At 53.5% G+C, this 16,086-nt stretch overlaps 1 protein-coding gene across 1 annotated transcript in view; it reads right to left on the reverse strand.

Moving 5' to 3' along the window:
- Positions 1–1,554: 1,554 nt before the first annotated feature.
- The window catches only part of phf21ab (PHD finger protein 21Ab), a 26,354-nt gene continuing 11,822 nt past the window's right edge, over positions 1,555–16,086 (reverse strand). Inside the window, 14 exon segments of the mRNA XM_080504817.1 lie at positions 1,555–2,434; positions 2,517–2,620; positions 3,937–4,012; positions 4,406–4,411; positions 4,417–4,560; positions 6,870–6,976; positions 9,644–9,704; positions 9,821–9,900; positions 9,994–10,045; positions 10,281–10,391; positions 10,790–11,125; positions 13,295–13,387; positions 14,213–14,449; positions 15,988–16,086. The exon segment at positions 15,988–16,086 is cut by the window's right edge and continues 54 nt beyond it. Coding sequence (XP_080360943.1) covers positions 1,646–2,434; positions 2,517–2,620; positions 3,937–4,012; positions 4,406–4,411; positions 4,417–4,560; positions 6,870–6,976; positions 9,644–9,704; positions 9,821–9,900; positions 9,994–10,045; positions 10,281–10,391; positions 10,790–11,125; positions 13,295–13,387; positions 14,213–14,449; positions 15,988–16,086 — 2,295 coding nt within the window. The 3' untranslated portion in view covers positions 1,555–1,645.

Consider the following 16,086-nt stretch of genomic DNA (forward strand, 5'->3'; position numbering starts at 1 on the left):
CCAGATATAGTTTGTTGTTGTTGTTTGTGTGTGTGTGTGTGTGTGTGTGTGTGTGTGTGTGTGTGTTTGACATTGCAATATTGCAATTTCACATTTAGTGCTCACAGTTGACACACTTTGACTCACGAATGAAAACTCAATCACTACACTTTGACCGACACCACTGAAAACATCTTTTAGGCTACCGTACCTCCTGTTCGGGCCTCGAACCCCGCGGGGCGCCGCGCCACGCCTCCGCTCTGCCTGAGCTCGGGAGGGGGGGGGGGGAGGAGGAGGAGGGAGGAGGGGGGGGATGGTTCAGCAACAACCTCCGCCTGTGGACCAGCGACAGGAAGTGCAAAGGTCGACGGGCTGGAAACGTCTCTTTCAGAATAAAGTCGTGACGTTGGGAGAAGTCAGGGTCTGGGTGGAGGGCGGAGCTCCTGGGAAACAGGAAGTGGAGACGCGTTTGGCGGGAGGAGAAGAAGGGAAGCTGAGCCGACGGACGGAGGATTGTTGGGGGGGGGGGGGGGTCGTCGCGACGACGCGAACTTTAGTGTTTCTGCTCTCCGACGTCAACCTTCTCCTCCACAATAAAAGCTCCCGGGAGAGTCTGGGAATCTTCAGGGGAGTTCTATACAGACCACATTTTCAGGTTTTAGTTAGATTTTTACAGGTTTTATTTTTGTCTCCGAGGCACAATGATGGTGCGTTCATGGGTAACCAGGAAATTTGTAACTTTTGAGAGCAAACTTAAATTTCCTCTAACGTCTAAACGTAACTCTTACCCTGCGTCGGATTGTTTACTTACTCACTTCTTTAATAGGATAATTATAAAATACCGCTGACGTGGGATTCGACAGGTTATTGTGGTCATTTTTCCAGGTCCCTGAACGCACCGCGAGGCCTTCAGGCTCCCTGCTATATCTCTGTCTGAGTTCAGTTTGGGGGGGGTGGGTCAGTCGGTGGTGTGAGGTCATAGGTTGGGGGCGGAGTCTGAGTAGGTGTGGGAGGGGGAGGGGGGGTGGGAGGTGGGGGGGAGGGGGAGGGGGGGGTCGCAGGACTGCAGACGGTGGCGGACATGACGCCGCCGGGACGAGGGACTGAACAGGTTTCTTCTGTCACAACACTGTTTCTTCGGGGGACCGGTTCTCGGTCCACGTTCTCGGTTCTGTCCGTAGCCTCGTGTACGCCACCACCCCCCCTCCCCCCCCCCCCACCCACCCCCACCCCACCCCCCGGACAGCCCGGGGCCACGGTAACAGGCACACACTGGTGTGTTGATGAAGAAAAATCTCCCTTTGAGCGTTCCCTCCATGACGTCTATCACTAATTGGCATGATGACACTGGTGCGTACGCCCCCCCACCCCCCACCCCCCACCCCCACCCCCCAACCCCTCCCTCCCGTCCTGTAGGGGGCAGCCTACGTCCTCCCAGAGCCTGGTGACGCGGGCTGAATATCTACCATTGACACAGTCTGACGATACGATGCAAACAAACAACATTTATACAGATTGGCAACTTCAGGGCACCGTGTGGTGCAAGCAGAGTCTTTTTTTGTTTTTTTAATATATATGTGTGTGTGTTTGTGTGTGTGTGTGTATGTGTAAGTGTGTGTGTGTGTGTGTGTGTGTGTGTGACTTCCCGTGGCGGGCGGCGCCACCGTTACTTCTCATCGTCCAAACTGCTGAGCAGAGCTGGCAAAGAATGCTGGGAGGGTTCTGAGGTTTTGCTGTTGTTGTTGTTGCTGCTGCCGTCGCCGAGCTCGTCCTGTTTCTGCTCCGCCGCCGCCGCCGGCTCCGCCCCCTCCGGGGGGCTGGCGCCGCCCGTCTTGGAATTGGAATTGGCGGCGTCGGAGGCGGGGCTCAGCTCGGGGCAGCCCGACTCGGCCGTGCCGTTGGTGGTGGCCACGGTGGCGCTGCCGGCGGGCGCCGAGGCGGCGGCGGCGGCGGCGGCGGCGGGGCTCGACGGCGGCCGTCGGCGCCGCCTCAGTCTCGGGCTCGGCCTGCGGACCGGTCCCTGCGCTCCCCCCGCCCCCCCCCTCCAGCCCCGGGGCTGGTATCTCCTGTCGGCGTGGCGGTGGCGTCGCCGCCCCCCTCCTGCCGTCTCCTCGCTCCCCGCCGCCGCCGCCGTCGACTGCTCCTCCCGTTTCTCCGGTTTCTCCACGTCCTCGCCGGCGGAGCTCGCCGCCTTGGGTTTCTCCGCAGGCCCCGGGTCCGCGGCCGGCTGGGCGATGGCGACGGACGGCAGCGGCAGCGGCGGCGGTGGTAGCGGCGGCGGCGGCGGCGGAGCGGCGTCCTGCGGCCGAACGTGCGTGGTGGGGTCCGGCGGCGCCGGCACGGCCTGGCTGAAGTTGAAGGCCTGGATGAGGCGGATCAGGTGTTTGACTTTGTCCAGCGACAGCTGCATCTCCTTCTGCCGCGCCAGGATGCTGTTTTTGGTCTCCATGCATTTCTGACGGGGGAAACAGGAAGCACAGCGACATCACTTCCTGCTGCCGCCGCCGCGTCTCACTGGCGGGTTGTGTGTTTCTCACCGTTATGGAGTTGCTGAGCTGTTTGACTCGCTGCTCCAGCTGCTCCCGCTCCAGTTTCAGTTCAGAGCTCCACTTCATCAGCTTCTGCTTCTCCTCTTCTTTCGCTGAAACACAACAGGAAGTCAAGTTGAAGCCGCCGCCGCCGCCACCGCTGCCGTCAACAACAGTCTTGGAAACGTCGACATTCTGACACCAAGTTCAGCAGCTTGAACGCAGTCGAGTGTTTAGAATTCCTCAATTTTAGGAATAAAAACGGTTTGGAATTTGAAGGAAAATGCTTCATAGGGTGGATTGTTATTACGGTGACTGTCAAAATAAAAGTACCAAGTCCAGGAGAATATGAACTGGGAGTCATGACACCACAGAGGAAACTATGTTCTGATTGGCTCTACTACTACTACTACTACTACTACTACTAGCTAGTGGCGCATTTGCGGTGGATTCTGCGATGGGTTCATGGTTTGTTGGCATTGTGTCGTTGGCGGTACGCTGGCGGTATGTTGGCGGTGTGTTAGCAGTACGTTGGCAGTGTGTTACTGGTACGTTGGCGGTGAGTTAGCGGTATGTTGGTGGTGCGTTGGCGGTGTGTTAGCAGTACGTTGGCGGTGTGTTAGCAGTATGTTGGTGGTGCGTTGGCGGTGTGTTAGCGGTGCATTGGCGGTATGTTAGCGGTATGTTGGCGGTGCGTTGGCGGTGCATTGGCAGTATGTTGGCGGTGTGTTAGCGGTATGTTGGCGGTGTGTTAGCGGTATGTTGGCGGCGCGTTGACGGTATGTTGGCGGTGTGTTGGCGGTATGTTGGCGGTGTGTTAGCGGTATGTTGGTGGTGAGTTAGCGGTATGTTGGTGGTGCGTTGGCGGTGTGTTAGCGGTACGTTGGCGGTGTGTTTAGCGGTATGTTGGTGGTGCGTTGGCGGTGTGTTAGCAGTACGTTGGCGGTGTGTTAGCGGTGCATTGGCGGTATGTTAGCGGTATGTTGGCGGTGCGTTGGTGGTGCATTGGCAGTATGTTGGCGGTGTGTTAGCGGTATGTTGGCGGTGTGTTGGCGGTATGTTGGCGGCGCGTTGGCGGTATGTTGGCGGTGTGTTGGCGGTATGTTGGCGGTGTGTTAGCGGTATGTTGGCGGTATGTTGGCGGTATGTTGGCGGTGTGTTAGCGGTATGTTGGCGGTGTGTTAGCGGTATGTTGGCGGTATGTTGGCGGTGTGTTGGCGGTATGTTGGCGGTGTGTTATCGGTGTGTTGGCGGTATGTTGGTGGTATGTTGGCGGTGTTAGTGGTATGTTGGCGGTGTGCTAGCGGTGTGCTAGCGGTGTGTTGGCAGTGTGTTAGCGGTATGTTGGCGGTGTGCTAGCGGTGTGTTGGCAGTGTGTTAGCGGTATGTTTAGCGGTATGTTGGCGGTGTGTTAGCGGTGTGTGGTCACCTTCTTTGTACGCGATGTAGGAGTGGACGATGGCCAGCGTTCCAGGCCAGGGAATGGCTTCTTCTTTCTTCAGGATCTGCAGAGAGAAGCTGGCAATGGTCACAGAGGCCGAGACCCCAAAAGACTGGGAGGGGGCCACCCGCCCCCTGGAGGAGGAGGAACGGGGGAAGGGGGGGGGGGGGGGGGCGGGGCCCACAGGAGTGGGGGGGGGGTGGTGGAGAGGAGGAGGAGGAGGGAGGGGGGGGGGGGGGGGGGACACAAGCAATGAGGTGGATGGAAGTGAGATGCTAAATCTGTGTTGACACAATGAATGAGACAAAGCACAACAAAACAACAGTGCATCATGTGTGTGCTTACAAAGGGCTGAACAGTCCCTACAGGGAGGGCTCGGGGCGCCCCCCCTCCTCCCTCCCTCCCTCCCTCTCTCTCTCTCGCTCCTCTCTCTCTCTCTCCCGGCTGCTGCAGTTACCTGATCTTGCATTTTGGACAGATCCACATGCCTTTAGGAATGGTTTTCAGGGGTGGATCCAGGCAGTCCAGGTGATAAACACGAGAACACGTGTCGCACATGAGCAACTGGCCACTGCGCCTGCACACAGTGCAGAAATCCTCATGGATGTCTCCCTGTGAGGAAGAATTGCAGCCATCAGTTCCCGCCCGGTGTGTGTGTGTGCGTGTGTGTGTGTGTGTATGTGTAGAGGTGGTGGGGAGTTGGGGGGGGGGGTGGGAGGGGCTTCAGCTCACAGCCGCTTGGCTAACCGACATGCTGTTAATTCCACCGACACGTTACGGACACCTGGGAGTTAGCATGTGCTGCGATCTGTAGTTTGGAAAATGATGCTCGGGACTAGGAAACGCGGCGGCGCTGCACCTCGACCCCCCCCCCCCCCCCCCCCCTTCCCCCCCCCCCCCCCCCCCCCACCCCCGCGTCCCGCCACGGGATGAACGGGTTAGTGTTTTTAGTGTTCGTTTAGCAGTGTCACAGGGTGGTTAGAGCCGGCTGGAAAACAAGCTGGAAGGAGTCAACTTTGACCAAAGATCCACCGTCTATTGTCTGAGAGGTGCCAAAAAATATTCATTTAACAAAGTGACCCTTTAAAAGTCCCAGTGAAATGAAAACTCCACCTCCAAAACACTCTGGCTGTCGCTTCTGGGGACATTTTTTTATGCTAAAATGTTAAAACACGGCAATCTGCGAGAAAATAGCCACAAAACGGCGCTACTTCCTCTGCTGGGCGGAGCTTCTGACAATAACAGAGTGACATCACGAGTTGTGCACACGCCCAAGTTGTGTTTACATTATGGAGGATCAGAGTTTTGACCACGAAGAGGCTGAATTGAACCAGATTTCATCATCATCGTCATTTCAAACCCAGTGATTGATGAAGAAGACACAGAAGGTGGTTCTGCCATCGGTGACCCCGTCTGGAACATGTTTGAGGAAGCAGAAGACGCTTCGTCCTCCATTCGTCCTCGTCTCCTCGCCTCAGCAGCCTAGCGGCTCCGGCTAGCCTCTAGCCGCTAGCCGTGCTCCTTGTCTCCTTTTCGCCAGTTTTCACCTTTGAGGCTCCTGACTTTTGGCAGAACGACCGGCTTCCTGGATCCAACACGTCCAAGAGCTTTTCTGACTGAATCACCGAAGAGGAGTCCAGGTGTTACTTGATCGTCTACTAGCTGCGCGAGCTAGCGGCTCCCGCTAGCCACTCCCGCCGCCCGTGCTCCTTTTCTCCTCTCTGGTCTCTTCCAGGCTCAATCTTTCATCAAGGCTCATAAAACGCCGACTATAACTTCAAAACACTGTCAAAACTTGTATATTTAAGAGGGAAACAAGCCGATATAAACACAACAGATCGAGATCTGCACAACTCGTGACGTCACACATAGGCTCCGCCCACAAAGGCCCACGAAGGAGAAGGATTTCCCCCAATTTCCTCGGCTGGAGATTCAAAATTCAAATAACTTTGTTATGCGACAACAGTGGTGGGGCAGAGTCGGAGGAACCTTACAAGTAGAACCACAACTGTCGTTTTTTTGCAAAGTAGTGTTTTACATTTCACTGGGACTTTAACCTCCTCTCACACTGCGGACAGTCACTGTGGTGGCGCCCCCTGGAGGCCAGATGTGTATTACACACAGGGGATTTAATAAAATGTGCATTTCAGGGCAGTTTAGAGCAGGAAAGGTCCAAAAAGGTCTTTTTAAGTCGTTTTGAGAAATTAAAAGATCAATAGATCGATAGATAATAAAAGAAACTTAATCAACGGTCAGAAACACTGTGTGTACATCATTTTACTCTATTTTTAGAGGATTTCTTTTCTTACTGGATTGTTTTATTTTTTATTTTTACTTATTCAATCTTTTGTGCTCTTGTTTAGATATTTACATATGTTTACATATTTTATTTTAATTCTTTAATTTGATAATTTCTGCACCTTTTTACCTTGGGCTGTTGTAAGTTTGCGTTTCCCCCTGGGGAGGAGTACATTCTATTCTATTCTATTCTAGAAGTGGGGAAAAGCTTTGAGTTTGAATTATTCTGGGAATTATTAGAGTTTATAGCAGCTTCTATAGCGGTTTCACCAACGCGTCGTTGCTTCCTGTCAAAAAAACTAAACAACTAAACAACGAGAGGTTTAAAGAAAATTAAATAAATAAAAACGGGAGCTCCTGATTGGCTGACGGCTGCAGCTCGACGGGAAACTGTTCACTTTGTAAGACTGAACCAAAAGGTTTAAAAGAAAATAAATGATAATTTTAAAAAAAATTAAATGAAATAAAAATAAGAAAAACAACCGATGGCTGATGATCGTCACATGGACACAGACTGATGGATGTGTGTGTGGATGCCTGACGGAGCTACGGGCCACTAGGCCATGAAGTGTGACGGGTCGTCCGCCCCCCATGAACTGTCCGTCTCCCCCATGGTTACTTACGTCCCCAGAGCTGGGGCTGGGCATGGGGAGGGGATGGACGGGGCTGGAGGGGGAGTTCGGGGTGAGGCTGCCCAGCTCCGGGACGCTGCTGTATTTGGGTGGGCGACCTGGGTGAAATGAGACAGACGACAAAGACGGAAAAAAAAAAAAAAAAAAAACAAAACAAAACAAAAAGAAAAAGAACAACAACACAAAAAAAAAAAAAAAATAGAAAAGAAAAAAGATGGAGAGGGGGGAGAAAACAAACACAAACAGTCTGCATGACATACCTTGGAAAGGGAGTCTTCGTTGGCTAGCGTGAGACGGGGGGGGAGGGGGAGGGGGGGGGAGGCGGCGAGGGAGGAAGAGGAGGAGGAAGAGGAGGAGGAGTCAGAAGCACAGATAGCAGTGTTAGTGCAGGACGCCGAGTACAAACCTGCCAGACGTTAAACACACCTGAGGGGGTCGCTGCTGCCGCGCCTCCTCACTGCTCCCACAGCTCCGCCACACCAACCCTACCTGGAGGGCCCCGCCACACCCCGCCCTACCTGGAGGGCCCCGCCACACCAACCCTACCTGGAGTGCCCCGCCACACCCCACCCTACCTGGAGTGCCCCGCCACACCCCGCCCTACCTGGAGGGCCCCGCCACACCCCACCCTACCTGGAGTGCCCCGCCACACCCCGCCCTACCTGGAGGGCCCCGCCACACCCCGCCCTACCTGGAGTGCCCCGCCACACCCCGCCCTACCTGGAGGGCCCCGCCACACCCCACCCTACCTGGAGGGCCCCGCCACACCCCGCCCTACCTGGAGTGCCCCGCCACACCCCGCCCTACCTGGAGGGCTCCGCCTAATCTCCTGCTGCCTCCTAAATTCCTCCTGCCTCTTAAACTCCTCCTAAACTCCTTAACTCCTCTTAAACTCCACCTGCCTCTTAAACTCCAGCTCCTCCTAAACTCCTGCTGCCTCCTAAACTCCTCCTAAACTCCTGCTGCCTCCTAAACTCCTCCTAAACTCCTGCTGCCTCCTAAACTCCTCCTAAACTCCTGCTGCCTCCTAAACTCCTCCTGCTCCTCCTAAACTCCTCCTAAACTCCTCCTGCCTCCTAAACTCCTGCTGCCTCCTAAACTCCTCCTAAACTCCTCCTGCCTCCTAAACTCCTCCTAAATTCCTCCTGCTGCCTCCTAAACTCCTCTTAAACTCCTGCTGCCTCCTAAACTCCTCCTGCTCCTCCTAAACTCCTCCTAAACTCCTGCTGCCTCCTAAACTCCTCCTAAACTCCTGCTGCCTCCTAAACTCCTCCTAAACTCCTCCTGCCTCCTAAACTCCTCCTGCCTCCTAAACTCCTGCTACCTCCTAAATTCTTCCTGCTCCTCCTAAACTCCTGCTGCCTCCTAAACTCCTCCTAAATTCCTCCTGCTCCTCCTAAACTCCTCCTGCCTCCTAAACTCCTCCTAAACTCCTCCTAAACTCCTCCTGCCTCCTGTCCAACCGTCCCTCAGGACGTAAAACTCCCACAAACTAAAAGCGTCCAGGACGCAGGGCTCCGGGTTCCGACCGGCGTAGAACCACGACACCACTATTCTGAGGCTCCGTCGACACGACAAACCCTTTCAAGTCAAAACGCATCGTTTTGCGTTTCAGGAAAAGGAACACAGAAAACGATGATCATGTTCGGCCACCAGATGGCGCCGCTGTTTGTTCTTGCAGTGAAACCACAGGTTCACGTTGGAGGAGAACCAGAAGGTCACTAGAACACTGTTAACGCTCTAAACACTAACGATGGGACGACGAGGGACATTCTGATGGACACGCCACCGCGTGGGATTGCTATTAACGGTGACTGTCACAATAAAAGTCCAGGAGAATAAGGACGGGGGAGTCGTGACCACGCGGAGGAAACTTTGTCCCGATTGGCTCTACTGAGCATGTGCAGAAGAACTACCGTATAGTTCCCAATAGTTTCTGCACAGCGTAAGCAGACACTCCAAACGCTAGAGAAAGTTTTCAGTTTGGATTTGACATCGTTGCCGTGGCGACGGGCTCCCAAACTCTCCGTAAACACCAAACAAAGTCTTGCCTGCCGCCAATCCAACACTGATCCTTCTTAAAACTTGACTGACGGGCCGAGCTGAGGGCCACAACGTCCAGCTTCCTGCTGACGAGACCATGAAACCATGAAACCATGAAACCATGGCAACACTCAGGCTGGCTGTGATTGGTGGAGCTGCGGGAGGAGGCGGGCTCACAGAAGCAGCTTTCTGTTAATTGTGTTACCGTCACACCGTGCAATCTCTCACACACACACACACACACACACACACACACACACACACACACACACACACACACACACACACACACACACACACACACACACACACACACACACACACACACACACACACACACACAGGAGGAGGAGGAAGTCCTCCACCTGCCAGAGAAACTAGCAGAGTTAAAAGACGAAGCTTTTCCAGGCAGATCGACGTTCGCAGGCAGAAACGTTCTGAGGTCTGATCACAAGGAGATGGTTCTCAATGTGAGACCCCCCCCCCCCCCCCCCCCCCGACCCCTCCACCCCCCCAGAATCAGAACATTACAGTGCAGCCAAACTGGTCTTTTAAAGTGGCGCTGAACTCCACAAATGAGTCTAAATCTGCCTTGAAAGATGCGACAGGAAACAGGAAACAGGAAGAGGGAGGAGCTTCAGAGCAGGTGATTAATGCCGAGCGCCCGATTAGTCTGGGTTCTACTGGTTCTACTGGTTCTACTGTCTGTGGAGGGTACAGACCTCTCTTTCTGGTCCCCTGGTGCTGAGGGCTGTTCAGGTAACTCACGGCGCTCTTTTTCCTCTGGAAACAACAAGAGAGGCGTGTGAGGTCACACCGAGCGACGACCACGTTCAGACAACGTTTATTCATTCACCGTCTATGAGACTGTGTGTGTGTGTGTGTGTGTGTGTGTGTACCTCGGGTTCGAACACGGCGCCGCTGTACACCGGGTTGGCCGTCGTCCTCCTCTTCCTCTCCTGTCGTTTGCTCTGGATCTCTGCGGGTGAGGTCAAAGGTCAAAGGTCAAAGGTCAAGGAGGAGTCGGGGAGCCGCGTCACAAACAAACGTCTGCAGGAGAAGCGTCACTCACCTTCCAGGTGGTCGTGTGTCACCAGGCCCAGAGACACCATGAAGGCCAGTTTCTACACACACACACACACACACACACACACACACACACACACACACACACACACACACACACACACACACACACACACACACACACACACACACACACACACACACAAAGTTATTATAGTTATTATATCCCCCCCCCCCGTTTCCAAGCAATACGGTTAAGAATCTGTGGTCTGGTGGTGTGTGTGTGTGTGTGTGCGTGTGTGTGTGTGTGTGTGGGGGGGGGGGTTCCCTCACCTCGGGGTTCTCCTCTTTCTTGGGTCTGGGAGGTGGAGACAGAGGAGGAGTGGAGGAGGAGGGGAGGCTGACCACGACTTTCTGCTCTGCTCCTCCTGATTTAACAGTCTGCTAAGAGGAGGAAGAGGAGGAGGAGGATGAAGAGGATGAAGAGGAGGAAGAGGAAGAGGAAGAGGAGGAGTATGAAGAGGATGAAGACGAGGAAGAGGATGAATAGGAGGATGAAGAGCATGAAGAGGATGAAGAGGAGGATGAAGAGGATGAAGAGGAGGAGGATGAAGCGGAGGAGGAAGGGGATGAAGAGGAGGAGGATGAAGAGGATGAAGACGAGGAAGAGGATGAAGAGGATGAAGAGGAGGATGAAGAGGAGTATGAGGAGGAAGAGGAGGAAGAGGATGATGAGGAGGAGGATGGAGAGGATGAAGAGGAGGAGGAAGAGGAGGAAGAGGAGGATGGTGGTTAACCAGCCTGAAGACCAGAAGGGTCGTGGTTCCGGGCGGGGCTCCTACCTTGGGTTCGGGCGGCAGGCTGCTGATCTGGATGGGGGGCGCGGGGGTCGGGGTCGGGGTCGGGACGGGGGCCTGGGCGGGGCTGGCGAGGCGCGCGGGCACGGCGGAGACGGGCGTGGTGATGACGATGCCGGTCAGTGGCGTGGCGCCCGTCTTGCTGCAGGGCTGCCCGTTGACGATGCGCACCTGGTGGATGGGCGCCGTGGAGGGCAGCGAGGACGACAGCTTGGTGGCCAGCATGACGGGCCGCTGCAGCAGCTGGGGGGCCGCCATCATGGGTGGGGGAGGGGCCGGGGCGATGGGCACGTTGGTGGGCGTGGCCGGCTTCGGCCTGACCTGCTGACGACAGGCGGCCAATCAGAGCGTGGCAGAGAACGATGATGCGACACCTGCTGGGTAACGCCGCCGCGGAGCTCTGCTCGGCCTGAACGTACCACTCAAATACTGACGCTAGCGCGACTGCTAACGTCGCTAACTACTGCTAACGCTACTTTGCTGGTACAGCTAATGCAATTTCAAATGCTTGTGTTGCGAGTACTGCTGACGCTACTGTCACTGTTACTTTACTGCCAAGGCTACTGCTAATGCTACTGTTAACGCTTGTGTCGCTAGTACTACTAGAGCTAGAGTACTTGCAGTAGTAGTTGTAGTCGTAATGCTAATGCTACTCCTGTTAACGCTTGTGTCGCTAGTACTACTAGAGCTAGAGTACTTGCAGTAGTAGTTGTAGTCGTAATGCTAATGCTACTCCTGTTAACGCTTGTGTCGCTAGTACTACTAGAGCTAGAGTACTTGCAGTAGTAGTTGTAGTCGTAATGCTAATGCTACTCCTGTTAACGCTTGTGTCGCTAGTACTACTAGAGCTAGAGTACTTGCAGTAGTAGTTGTAGTCGTAATGCTAATGATACTCCTGTTAACGCTTGTGTCGCTAGTACTACTAGAGCTAGAGTACTTGCAGTAGTAGTTGTAGTCGTAATGCTAATGCTACTCATGTTAACGCTTGTGTCGCTAGTACTACTAGAGCTAGAGTACTTGCAGTAGTAGTTGTAGTCGTAATGCTAATGCTACTCCTGTTAACGCTTGTGTCGCTAGTACTACTAGAGCTAGAGTACTTGCAGTAGTAGTTGTAGTCGTAATGCTAATGCTACTCCTGTTAACGCTTGTGTCGCTAGTACTACTAGAGCTAGAGTACTTGCAGTAGTAGTTGTAGTCGTAATGCTAATGCTACTCCTGTTAACGCTTGTGTCGCTAGTACTACTAGAGCTAGAGTACTTGCAGTAGTAGTTGTAGTCGTAATGCTAATGCTACTCCTGTTAACGCTTGTGTCGCTAGTACTACTAGAGCTAGAGTACTTGCAGTAGTAGTTGTAGTCGTAATGCTAATGCTACTCCTGTTAACGCTTGTGTCGCTAGTACTACTAGAGCTAGAGTACTTGCAGTAGTAGTTGTAGTCGTAATGCTAATGCTACTCCTGTTAACGCTTGTGTCGCTAGTACTACTAGAGCTAGAGTACTTGCAGTAGTAGTTGTAGTCATAATGCTAATGCTACTCCTGTTAACGCTTGTGTCGCTAGTACTACTAGAGCTAGAGTACTTGCAGTAGTAGTTGTAGTCATAATGCTAATGCTACTCCTGTTAACGCTTGTGTCGCTAGTACTACTAGAGCTAGAGTAATTGCAGTAGTAGTTGTTGTCGTAATGCTAATGCTACTCCTACTGTTAATGCTATTGCTACAGTACTCCAACGTCCAATATTACAGCTGCTACTGCTGCTAATACAGCAAATACAACTCCTCTTACAACTACTGCTACTAGTGCTACCGATGCTAATGCTACTTCTACAGCTCTCTCTAACTGCTAGTACTTCCACTACTGCGACAACTAAAACCACTCCTGCTGCTTTTTCCACTTTTTCCACAACAAGCACGACTCCAGCGGCCGATTCCTGACGCTCATTTCCACCGAGACGCTCGGCTCGGCCGAACAACGAGGACGAGACGCCGATTCGGCCGTCGGGTCAGATTTTGTGCCGCTAGGTGTCGTGAGCGCGGCTCGGGCCGCGCGTCGCCCCTCCGGCCGGGAGTTTGACAGCCGTGCAGTGATGCGGTCAGAGCTCCGAGCGGCGTTACTCAGCGTGGACGGCGGCGCCGCGCCGCCGCTGTGAAAGGGTTAAAAGACACCAAACAGCCAAGAGAACAGAAAATACCAAGAAGCTGCGGGTGAAACCAGGTGAAACCAGGTGAAACGCACACACACAGGCAAGGAAACCTCCGGAGCGGCCGGCTCGCAGGTCAGTGGGGGGAAAATCAAAAAGAAGCACACCAAAGAGGAGAAGAGATGAGCAAACAAGGTTTTAGTGCCACGGAGCAAGGCATGAGCGTTTGCTGTTTGGGGCGCGCCGCCGCCCCCTGCTGGAGGGTTGGTGGACACACACTGATCTGGGGTGAGGGGAGGAGGTGGGGGGTGGGGGGTGGTTAGGGTGCGGAGGCGGGGCTTACAGGGACGCACCTGTGGCTGATAGGTGGGTCGAGGCGTCAGTCTAGGAGGAGGGACAAACTGAGGAACTTTGATTGGCTGGGCGGGGGCGGCGGGGGCCTGCACCTGAGACAAAACCACAGCACAGGGTTCGTGGGACCGCAGGCGGGCTGCGGCACGCGCACACAACCACAGCAGCAACACAGCAACACAGTCCTCGCCGCGACCCCGCCGCCGCGCCGCCGCAGGGTTTCCCTGGCGACGTGCAGGAAGCAGCTCCGACACGCCGACTGCTAGCGAAACATGCTACTGCAACGCCACTACTTCTGTCATGAAGCGGCTGATTACCGCTAAAACAAGACCAGTCAACAGTTGTTCAGGTTGAAGCGCCGTAGCATTAGCTTACTGTTACTTTAGTTACTTTTTTTATTTGCTGTAACTAGCGAACCCGGCGTCACGAGTGACGGCAGCGCCAGTGATGGATCGTGGCGTTCCTCAGGGCTCGGGTCGGGGCCGTTTAACTCTTCAGAAACACTTCAGTAGGACAGACACACTGAGGGAAAGCAGCGCAAAGGAACTTCGCCAAGTAACTTAGTTACTGTAGTAAAAAATGACCACAATATGAACACACTAGTAATCAGAGTACTGGTTATCAATCAATTGCGGCTAAAGAAAAATGCTAATTTTATAGCGTCCGGCATCAACAGCTCAACAGGAGACTCGTCATCAGGTCGGACCCAAACTCGTTAGGCCCCGCCCCCCCCCCGACCATGTGACCCATGTGCTCGTCCGTCCGGCGGCCACCGCTCACACCGCAGCCTCGTTTTGGTCGGACGGGTTAAGCGTCACAGCGTAGACCCGTCATCCAATCACATCAGAGGGGGGATGTGGTTTCGGGGGGGGGGGGTGGGGGGGTGGGGGGGGAGGGGCAGGCAAACCGGAGGCGCTTACCACCATGGCGTTCTTGGACACCAGCCGCACCGGCTCCACGCCCTGGTTGGTCAGCTTGCTGGCCACCTGCAGGTTGATGGGGGCGTTCTGCGAGTCGGGTTTGGCGATAGCCGTGGTTACCATGGCGACTGTGGGCGGGCGTTGCGGCAGGACGGAGCCGGGCAGGGCGGGAGTGGCGGCGGCTTTCAGCACCAGAGGTAGAGTCTTCGTGGTGAGGACCGGCGTGACCGTTAGCGTCTGAAACCCGGGAGAGAGACACGACTTTAGACCAGGCTTAGAACGTTCAGAGTAAACATTACGTCAACGACCCACTGAGGCTCCGCCCACACCAGCCTTTCATGTTGCCACACGGCACCACGAGAACCACTCAAAATGATGTAGTTACATAAGCCAGGCCTATAGGAGGCGCTACAGGAACAGAAACAGAGAAGAAGACAGAAAGGAAAAAACCTGAGAAATGGACAAATCCAGCATCTGGTCTTTATGTGATGTCACAAAGAGGGAGGCGGGGTTAAAGGTGGAGAGGCGGGGCCATGACATCGTCATTTCAGCAAACGTGCATCTCCTCCTTCCACACGTCAAACCTGAACCCGCTTTCTAATTACTTTATTTTTTTTAATGTTTTATTAGTGTTTTCACTTTTTCAACGTTCATTTAACGTAATGCATTTTGGGGACAACAGAAATAAACAAGTGTCAATATTGCCAATTTGCTTCTAAATCTGTGATTGTCTCTTGTCCCTTTCCACCCGTTAATAAAAACTAAATAACAAGATACAACCAGATAAGAAAAATAAATAAACAAACTGAATGTTCAGGCTCCTTCATGCGGACGATTCCGCAAAACAAACCCTGGTTACACGAAACGGCCGCTGTTGTGTGGGCGGGGCCTAATTCTGCAGCGACGTCGCCGATAACACGTGTCCCTCCACGACCAGTTTACGCAGGACTGCACCCCCTAGTGGCACAACGTGATAACTGCACTGTTTTAAGAACAATGCAGTGAATGTTTCTGAAACAAAAAACTGTGAGTTTTGACTTTTGTCGTGTAAAAGAGTCCTTGGTTTTCATCGGGGACAGCGGCGGACGACTACAAACCAATCCAACTACCGTGATCTAAGATCGAATCCTCAGAGTGCAGCAGAGAGAATCACTGAAAATCACAAACTCTGCAGCCAGACTTTCCAGTGTGTGTGTGTGTGTGTGTGTGTGTGTGTGTGTGTGTTTAACACAGTGTTTTTCAACCACACTGGTGTTTCCTCCAGATCTCGTCAGGTGAGCCGTGGGAAATTATCACATTTCACCTTTTTTCTAAATAAACATTCACTCTCACAGCGACGGTGTGTTGCAGAGTAATCATGTATAAATACTCTTCACCACTAGAGGGCAGCACAGAACTTTGCCGGTGAAATGTAAAGTGACAGACGTCAGTGTGGTTCATCTCCACCTCCTGCTACCATCTTGTATCAAAGTACTGTGTCAGTGACAGTGATGGAGAAGTTTTTGAAAACCAGGATCTCAGCTCTTCATCCATCAGGTCCAGGTTTCACACTGAGGGAGTCACTATTAAAAAAAGTCCTTGCTTTCTGGATTTACTGGATTCCTGTTGATAAAACTTTGATGAGCAAGACTTTATATCGTTAATAGAGGCTACAGAGTTTCACATTTTAACATTTCCGGGTGGTGGTGTGGCTCCAGATGTTTCCAACAAGTGTGTCTTGGCTCTAAAAAGGTATTAAAACACTGATTTAACCGTCCACGTGGTCCGTCTCCTACCTGCTGCAGTCCTCCGGGGAGCTGCTGGCTCTGCAGCAGGCTGGCCGGCTTGATGTCGCCCCCTGCTGGAGCAGCTTGGACCTGCAGCTGCAGCTTGGT

This window comes from Blennius ocellaris, assembly GCF_963422515.1.
Source record: "Blennius ocellaris genome assembly, chromosome: 11".
Classification (NCBI taxonomy): Eukaryota; Metazoa; Chordata; class Actinopteri; order Blenniiformes; family Blenniidae; genus Blennius; species Blennius ocellaris.